Source organism: Gossypium raimondii, chromosome 2 (genome assembly GCF_025698545.1).
Source record: "Gossypium raimondii isolate GPD5lz chromosome 2, ASM2569854v1, whole genome shotgun sequence".
Classification (NCBI taxonomy): Eukaryota; Viridiplantae; Streptophyta; class Magnoliopsida; order Malvales; family Malvaceae; genus Gossypium; species Gossypium raimondii.
The window spans coordinates 22980668-22990751 of NC_068566.1; the positions used below are offsets into that span (position 1 = coordinate 22980668).

The 10084-nt window shown below is 36.8% G+C and overlaps 1 protein-coding gene across 1 annotated transcript; it reads right to left on the bottom strand.

Annotated features, from left to right (window-relative positions):
* Positions 1-6034: 6034 nt before the first annotated feature.
* Positions 6035-9323, bottom strand: LOC105788332 (cation/H(+) antiporter 19). The gene is made up of 3 exons (XM_012615180.2): positions 8847-9323; positions 7550-8551; positions 6035-7452 (listed from the first exon to the last, which is right to left on the bottom strand). Exons 1-3 carry the CDS (start codon positions 9048-9050, stop codon positions 6265-6267), a joined length of 2394 nt encoding a protein of 797 aa, XP_012470634.1. The 5' UTR covers positions 9051-9323; the 3' UTR covers positions 6035-6264.
* Positions 9324-10084: the final 761 nt, after the last annotated feature.

The window sequence follows — 10084 nt, forward strand, 5'->3', positions numbered from 1 at the left end:
CCAACATTGGACACAAATGGAAATATTTTCTAATGGATTAAATGCCCATACATGAATGGTGGTTGATGCATTTGCTCATGGGAAATTGCTTGACAAATCCTACAATAAAGCATACGAAATTTTGGAAAGAGTAGCAACCAATGATTATCAGTATCCGACTACCAGAGTTAGTACTGGTAGAAAAGTTGCTGGAGTAATAGAACTTGATGCAATTACATCTTTAACAGCTCAGGTATGTTCTTTAACAAATATGATTAAAACTCTGAAAAGACCCTCTACAGTGCAAGAGATGAAGGTTGCAGAAATAGCATGCGTATACTGGAGAAGATCATGTTTTTGATGAATGCCCATCCAATCTAGCCTCTGCGTATTACATGGGGAATTTTAATCGTAGCAACAACAATCCATACTTCAACACATACAACCCAGGGTGGAAACAATATCCAAATTTCAGCTGGAGTAATCGAGAAATGGGAAATGCTAGCAATGTTAATCAATAGAATGTGGTTGGTGTACCACCTCGATATTGTCAACCAATGCCGCAACAAAATGTGCAACAAAGTTCATCATCTTCAACATCAACTATGGAAACTCTATTAAAGGAGTATATGGGTAAGAATGATGAGATTATTCAGAGCCAGGCAGCTTTCTTAAGAGCTCTGGAGAATCTAGTGGGACAAATTGCCACTGCATTAAGTTTTAGACAACAAGGAGTTTTACCAAGTGATAGTTAGAATTTGAGATCACAAGGAAAAGAGCATTGCAAAGCAATCACTCTCAGAAGTGTTACTCAGTTGAATGATGTTGTTAAAGATGGTATGACAGAAGAGGACGACTCAAGACTCAATCATGAAAAGATCTCAAAACCAACTGAAAAGCATACAACATCTGAAAATAGTCAGCAGAAAAATGTTGTGGCAAAATCAGATCATGTTGCCAACAAAAATGCCACAACAAAACAATACTAGCAACCTGAAGAACAACCACCTCTACCATTTCCTCAACTAATTAATGTGCATAAAGGCACACTGACGATGAGGGTGAATGACCAGTAGGTTACATTCAACATATTTGATGCCCTAAAATGTGTTTATGAGAGTGAAGATTGCCAAGCCATTGGTTTGCTAGAAACGGCAGTGGAAGAAAAGTTTGCAAGATGTTTGCCTTAGCAAAATGTTGTATCTCCAAAAATCTATTTGAGCAACAAATACTCAACCCACTCGATCAGTTGTAAAAGCAACTCCAAATTGCTGAGAAATTGGAAAAAACGTAAAAAATATCTTTTCTATATTTCTTTTCTTTAATTACTTTAATTTAATTTCATTCTTATTATTTTTATCTTTAATTACTTAACCTTATTTTCATTTCTAATTTATCATTGTATTAATGAGATCATAGAGTCTGATAAAGAAAGGGAGGATTTGTACCAAATGAAAATGAGTTACTATCAGATGAAAATGATGGGGACGAGGATAAAGCTAAAGCTGATGAGCCTGGACCTACCACATACATTGCCACTAAGGAGAAGGAACAAAAAGGACCAGAGGGTGATGAAGAGAAGATAGAATCAATGAACATTGAATTTGACCAGGAAAGAGAAGAAGAGAACCATGTTCCTGCACTAACTGAACCTGCTACTACACCTCAATCAACTGCACCCATATCGAAGCAATATCGTGAGATTAATCAACTGATCGATGATCCCACAAAATTAGATGATAATGATGAAGAAGAGGTGCCAATTAATATGCTGAAAAGGAAGCAGCGTTACAAGCGCACTGGTCGAAAAACAACTCGTACAAATTAAAGTAACACCAAAATTTTCCCAAGCTTTCGTATTTATTTTCATTTGCATATTTTTCATTATATACCATGTGTTTTTCATGCATTCATAATTGTTGTCATTACATTGTATATAGATATATATGTGTTTGTTTTTACATTTTGGAATTTTAAATTGTTCATGCATTGAGGACAACGCATCTCTTAGGTTTGGGGGTGTGTTGTGTTGTGCATATAGTATGCATCACATATGTGTTTTAATATTTGTTTTCATTTTTTCATTCATTTTTCCATGACATAAAAATGCCAAATAATTGCCAGACTATGACAAGTATATTGTTATCTATGATGTTTGATTAGGATAATAACTCTTCAATAAATTTAGAAATTTGTGATAGTTGATTAGATATGTTTAGCTTAGGATAGTTGTTTGAAAATTGATCCTAAAATAGAATCCCTAATTATAATTGTAATTAGTCTATAGTAGGTTTCTTTTAATACACTTAGAAATTCTTGAGCCTAAGATCAGAAAATTAACAATGTCTAATAATAAATACCACGACAAAGTTGAGGGTAAATCAATAAGAAAATTAAAAAGATGCTATGAAGCACTCCGATGTTTAAAATTGTTAAGTAGGTCACTAATACTGTGTTTACCCCGTTGTATTATTAATCAGAAAAATAAGATCAAATAAGAGTGAGTAAAGAAAAAAGAAAAGGAATAAAGGAGAAAGCAATTTAGGGGCACTCCACTGTAGCAGTAGGTTAAGTAGCTAAGGGGGTAGTTGTTTGCTCCATCTATCTTTTTAGTCAAAAGCCTTAGCTTCATGAGTGAATTACATTCAAATTGTGGCGTTATGTAATACCTGACAGTCTAGTGTATGTTTCATTGAGATTGTCAAGTAAAGAAATCAAGTGATAGAATGGATTCCCTAGGAAAAAAATAGAATTAAGGTATGCAATGACAAAATAATTATGAGAAGAGACACTGAGTTTTAGTGGAAAGATAAACTAAGTACATTAGGGGGTGCTTGCTATAGTCAGAATTGCATGAATATTTAGGAAATTTTATTTTTAGGTAACATTTTCTACGGTTCATATGCTAAACAAACATATAAAATTTGAACCAATTTTCTTCGATAGAAGACTGCTGAGAATAGAGGTATCAAATATACTTTAGATAGTTTAGCAGTATATGAGGTAATTGTCGTGTTATGGAAAATTCATGCATTCATGCATACTTACACATATTCTGCTTGAGGTTTGGGGTTGTAATAACTCTTGAAAAGAGTTATATTTTAAGCCTCTAAACCTGATTAAATAGATGTACTAAAGTAGATATATTTGCATTGTTAGGTTATTTTTAGAACATTGCATAATAACACTTGGGTTGTGCCTTGAATGTCATTTTATGTTACTTTTCCTGTTAGGAGAAAGGGAATTGGTTGTTGTATGCAGCAAGTGCAAAAAAGATGAAGAAAAGGGGAAAAAAGAGGAAGAGAATGAAGGAAGTGAAACATTGCCATGGAAAATGGTGAGATTGATTGCCAACATAAATGCCATGGAAATTCCAGGAAGATGACTCAGCACTTTATCCACGTCATTCTCAGCCAGCTATGTGTGTATCAAAAAAACCAACCTTAAAAGAGGAATGAAAAACATGTGCTGAGGTGGGATGGATCTACCCAATAAAAAGAGAGAGAAGAAAAAAAAAGGGAGGAGAATCAGTGTGAGAAAGAGGCTGGTGACAACAATCCTCTCTCTGCGCAAAGAAGAACTCTATTGGAGAATTCTAGAGAAAGAAAGGGTAGCAGCTATAGGGAGCAGAATAGAGACGTGAAGAAAGGGAAGAGACATCTAACCTGAATTCAGGTACAATCAGAAGATAAAAAAGAAGCTAAAGTGTGGCAAAAAATCCTGCAATTTCTACCTTTGTTTTCCTTATTTCTGTGGTTCAAACTTGTTTCAATATTGATGAATGAATTTAATTTGGTGTTAACTTTTCAACCCATGAACTAAATCTTTTTTGGGTTGGAGTTATTTGGGTGAATGTTTTATCATCTTTAATGCTCATGATTTGAGATTGTTTGTGTCACTGTTTCATTCGATTTATGCTTACTTTAAATACATGCATGCAAGCTCTAGACATAGTTGATTGTGTGTTGTGTTCTTAGATGTATTTTTCATTTTGAATCATTTGATGCAAGCGAATACTCGATAGAATATTCATAGCACTCTAGACATAGATGTTATGAGCTGTACAGAGAAGAACGTTCATTACAGTTATTAATCTAGAGTTTTGTAGACATATAGTAACTTAGATTTTTTGCTTAAAATCTAGCTATCGAAAGAGGTAGGTTACAGTATTGACTCTTTGAGCAATTGATTAGACCATATTTTGGCATGACATTATTTTGATATGAGCATTTCACCTGAATAGTTCCAGCCCTATTCATTCAACAACAGAAATACTCTTGTTTTTCTCTGTAATTTGTCACTACATTTTATTTTTCATATCAATTCTTTGTATTTACCATTTGATTTCATTAATTCATTATACAAACCTCCCATTCAATTTAAGAGTATTTCCTATTATTTATTATAGTTAATAGGATTATAATAACTTACTCAATTTCTTACCAATTTTCGATCCCTGTGGAGACGATACTTACTTATCACTTTATTACTTGAATGACGTGTACACTTGCACAATTGCATTAGTTATTTACACACAAAACCTTAGTGACATCATCCTCGATGCCTATTGCACGAAAGTATTGTTCCCTCCCTTATAGAAAATTGTCCACATCTCTCACAGACCTCGTACCCCCAAACTCTTTCGACTTAGGGACATCCATCTTACGTTGCTTAGGAAATGAAACCAACATCCCTTTCCCCACAATAGCTCCACACAGAGCAAGCTCGCCCTTGAGCTCCTTAATCTTTGCCATCATGGCCCCAGTTTCCTCCTTCAAAGCCATGACCATCACTTCGAGAGCATCATCCCTCTTAGTTAGCTTCTCGGTCTGGTCATTCATAGCAGTATTGAGGGTTTCTCTCATCGCACCCTGATTGGAAGTAATAGTCTCTATCACAAAGTCCTTGAGCTACTCTTTAATCAAGTCTAACTCATCGGTGCCTCCCTCAACTACTTCGACTGTTTCCTTCGTACTGCCCATGGATTCCTTGAGACTGGTCACCTAACTACCAAAGCCGACAACATATCCATAATATGCTATTTTCCTATACCTCCCACGGGTCTCCATTGGGACATTCTACTTGTCTCATCCTTTTGCCATCTCAATTAGTGCCTTCAAAGACTGGCTCTAATACCAACTGTCATGGAGATAGATCTTTAGTTTGACAAACCGTGTGACCTTAGGCAATTTCTTGTGTTCAAATCTTGCCCAAGTCAGTCTACTCTTAGAAAATGTTAATTCTTGAAAAAAATTCTCTATGGCACTAAAGCAAAGCAGAAGCAAACTCGAAAGACAAAAGAAGCTATGAACAACAAAAAGCTACAAAAAAATAGTGCATATCAAGTGTTTGAGTGAATGCTCTCAATAGTATTCATTTACTTTAAAGGATTACAACTAAGTGGATACAAATGAGGAAGACGACCTTTATTTATAGTTGAGCACCCCTAAAACCAACTGTACAGATTGAGTTACATCAACGGTCGAGATTAGAGTCTATCTACAATTAAGAGTTCTAAGAGATTTAAGCTTTACACAATCTTATCCCGTTCAGATTTATACGATTTACCCTGGTAATTCTAGTTTTACTGGATTATTTCATTGGCCATCAATGCTTCAAATAGATGGGCTTCTTCATGGGTTCCACGTGTCCGGGCAGTTCAAGTGGGTTAAATGAGACCCATTTAAGAAGTTGACATCTATTGGACGTTCTGTGTGCAATGATGACAGACTATGATCTATGGCCCGTGACACAACCACATTGTTCTAACTCAAGATAAAGACATTGTATCTTAGAAATAATGTTACCTGATTATCCTAAAAAACAGTGAGAGAATAAAGTATTATTAAGACAATTTCTACTAATCGTCTTACCTTTATTAACTATATTTTTTTTACAATTTCTGGATACAATCCAATTTTTCATACAAAACAACCGTACCACAACATTTGTAATGCCAAACAAGTAATGCAATATCATAAACAAATTTTTTTTTTTAAATTTATTTGATGTACCAAAATAATGTCGATAAATTATTGTTTTATCTTTTGTCCTTTTACTATTCATTTTCCAACCACAATAATCGCAATGATCGACTGCACTTTTATGATAAAGTATTCCTAATAAAATGTGGGACACATAATCGTAGCCTGTCGGATACAATCATAACAACCATTATTGAAGAGCCAATGTAACTGAACGTATAGTTGACCTTTTCTCTCACCCTAAGATTTATTTCTCACCATCGAGGAAGGAATCTATCAAAGGAATTGGAGCTTGAATCTCTCATACACCATTTGACATTGTTTTATTTGAAGCCTCATTGATGTCATCGAGAGGCTTTTCCATGGCGTTTATGGAAGGGTCATATTGTTGGATAACCAAAATGGATGAAGTAGTGGAGAAATCCGATGAGGCTAAATAGCTCCCGACATGACCTAGTTCAGGACAATCCGAACTCCTGTCCGACAAAGGCATTGCCGGAGACGTTCTTCCTACCAAAAACAGTGTAGAGTTGCTCATTGATCTCAAAGCTGCGATTACGTCTTCTCTGCTTCCCATTGCTATCGCTTCATGTTTTACAGACTCACTGCTTTGGCTTAAATTAAGGAACTCCGAGAAAATCTCGTTGTCTTTCTTGGATTCTGCTCCCATATCAGCCTTGGGAGGATTAAGTGCTGTTTCAGGTTTGGGTGTAAATTTAAGAAGGGTGAGCTTGATTCCAGGATGCTCAGCCATCCTCATTCCATATGCAAGTGCTTCACGATCATCTTGGCTGCCGAAGAAAGGAACCACCACTGAGTACGACACTTCACTGGCGACGACTTGGGTGGTGCCACCCAGGCCACGGTCTACAAGGATTCCGACCGAGCAAGGGGCATGTCGGAGGACACGTTGGTTGACTAGATGGAATGAGTGTCCTAAAGATTCCATTGTTCCATCTACTCTTTGGTGTTTATGGAATGGCATGATAATCAGGGCAGCTCGCTTTCGGTCCGCACTGGTGCAAATATCCTCATGTATGCTATTCAATGGTGAGATTGCAGTCATCGGGCGGATAACGACGCTTCTTAGCTGCTGATAGGCCTCGAATGCAATCACCATTTGATTTTGATCCCCAGGTTTCTTGTTCCAAAAGGGTAGTCCATTTTTGCGTGCCTTGTGGATCATTGAAATGGCCGATGATCGTTCGGAGAGTTCCATAAGATGCATAGCGTATATGCAGAGTTGTCCCTTCTTCCTTGTCCCTCGAGACGATTCAATCAGATTGATCAGCGTTGGGATGTTACGAGTACTATGGAAACATGCCAGGAGTCGAAGTTCGCTATCGAGGTCTTGTCGCTGAATCTTTCGATTTTTGTAGGGCTTTCCCTTTCTAGCAGGCTTGTATACCGCCATCACAATCGGTGTTGTGATGAAGGTTGTAAATAATGCCATTAGAACTAAGATAGCGAAAGTTTGGTCGTTTAGCACCTGCGATCGAAAAATGCGCACCTTTAGCTGCATTCGAGATAATTTAATACCTATGTTGCGGAGCATTTTCAAGACACTAATTTCGACTATATATTACCTTGCGGTCCTTGCCGATATTGAGAACAATGAGTTCCACCAGACCTTTAGTATTCATGAGGACTCCAAGTGCCAAAGCTTCGATGAAAGGTACCTTGAACAGCATTGCTAAAACAACTGTGCCAACAATCTTCCCGAAACAAGCAGTGAATATAACAAGCACTAGCAAACCCCATGATTGGGAACCTTCTATAGTTGCAACATTGGTTTTCAATCCACTAGATGCGAAGTAAAGAGGCAAGAAAAGCCCCGAAACTAGATCTTCGATCTTTTCTATCAACACGCCAGCAAAAGGACCGTCTTTCGGTATTATTATGCCGACCACAAAAGCCCCAAAGAGTGCATGAATACCTATTATATCCGTGATTAAACCTGCAGCCAGTACTATTGATAGTGTAATACAAATATACAGCTCCTTCACTGGCTCGCCCTCGGGGGATCGCCTAGCCATCACTGAAAGTACCGGTTTCAATACAAAAATGGAAAACACAATGAAAGCTGTTCCACAAAGTAGCACCCATACAGAGACAAGGTAAGAGCTGTCGGATCCCGAGAGTGCAATAGCGAGTGCAAGAAGTATCCAGGCAACGACGTCATTGACAGCTGCTGCGGACATTGCAATCCGCCCCACATCAGTCGTTAGAAGCTTGAGTTCGGCAAGAATACGAGCGAGGACCGGAAAGGCCGTTATAGAGAGAGCAACCCCCATGAAAACAAGGAAAACTATGTTGCTAACTCCTTTGTTCACGGTGGAACGAAGAACAACCGATGCACCAATGCCTAAAATAAATGGAAGACTGATCCCTGCAACGGCTATTATTAAGGAATTGGTGCCTGTGCGACGAATTGCTCGAATGTCGAGTTCGAGTCCCACCAAAAACAAGAAGTAAAGCAGCCCAATGTTGGCTAAAGTGTCCAACACCGTCATGCTTTTCTTGGGGAAAATTATGTCCAAAAACTTCTGGTATCTTCCCAAGGCAGAAGGACCAAGCAAAATTCCTCCCTGGATACATTCTCATTACTTAGATAACGAATGTTTCCTCAATATAAATAACACGTAAGCTCAATTTGTTTAGTTATACAAAACTTCTTGGGAACTTAAATATATAGAAGTTGGATAATAAGTTGTCAGTTTTATACTTTTCAGGACAGGTAATTAACTAATCAAACAATTTAACATGGTATTCATACCCTTTTTGCCCATCTCATTCATATTTGAGCTCACGTATAAATTACTTAATTATTGAGCGGGTTTTTTCGATATAATACCAAGCAAAAGTAAGGTAAAAATGACTTACGATGATCTCTGCAATGACTCTAGGTTGCCTTAAAGGTCGAAGAAGGAAAGCAAGGAGTCTGGTAAAACTGACCACCAGAATTATCTGAACAATGAGCAATGGGAGAGCAAAATCGAGTGGGTTTTCTTTCTGAAAAGCTCCATTGGACGTTGCCTTCATCGGTGCCGAGCACACAGGGGCAGTCGGGGCAGCGTTGGTAGCCATTTTTGAACCATACAAATAACAATTCCTCTAACAAGGAGCAAAGACAACTATGAATGAAACTCAAAGGCCTACGCCTCTACTTAATTCCTTTGACTTACTAGGTTTAGATGCATGAGAATTTTAAATCTTTTTTGGCCAATGGAATCGAACTGCAAAGACAAATCTCTACTTGTTTTAAACGGCAAGTGAAAAGAATAGTTGAGTTGCTGTAGTTATAGGCAATTTAGTAATGCTACAAAAACTGTTAATGTAAAAAAAGACATGGGAACCTGATCAACCGGCTAGGTAAAGGGGGTTGTTTAAGGAGATTAAAACACTTTAATGATGTTTATGCCATGGAAAAAACGACTCCTTTGCCTACCTTTTTCCCGTTTCGTTCTCAGATAAATATGGCAAAGAAATGCAACTTTGAATAGTATTAATTTCTATTTATAGTTCACTAGTATCAGGATATATTATACCATGTTATATCAGATTATTCATATCGCCTTCATCTAAGCTTGTTAAGCATTTCGAGAATTTCTTCTTAATTTCTCATTTTATACTGACCACAGGCTAGATCATTTAAAAAATTAATAAAAACAACAGGCTGCTGAGAGTTTAAAAGTTTTTGGACAATGGCAGATTAGGATCAGGTCTGGTAAACTTGAAGACATTACATGAGGAAATAACTATAATGGGACCCCGAAAAAATTGAAAACGATAATACACAAATTTGTCAAAAAGTAGTAAAATATCGAATGTAACACGCTTGGTTATGGCAGTGAAAAATAACATAAATAAGACACATAAATTATTAGGTCTATTTCCTGAATAAAAGAAAATATTGTGATTCAAATTGTAATTTGGTATAGCGTATTTTAGAAATAAATTACGTAAATTCAAGTTCTCAAAGCTCAATCTTAATAATGTAGCAAAATTAATCTTGCCTCTAATTTTTTTTTACATAATTAAGTATCCAAAATGGAATATGAAGATTAAATTCTATAAAACTGATCAGATTTGCATTTCGCAAATTTATTCTTTATACTGTT

Bases quoted from the DNA above. Each gene is read 5' to 3' on its own strand.
- LOC105788332 (XM_012615180.2), bottom strand. From the start codon at position 9,050: ATGGCTACCAACGCTGCCCCGACTGCCCCTGTGTGCTCGGCACCGATG. The intron at 8,552-8,846 runs GTAAGTCATTTT...GAATGTATCCAG, and splicing joins GAGTCATTGCAGAGATCATC to GGAGGAATTTTGCTTGGTCC. The intron at 7,453-7,549 runs GTAATATATAGT...TTTCGATCGCAG, and splicing joins ATATCGGCAAGGACCGCAAG to GTGCTAAACGACCAAACTTT.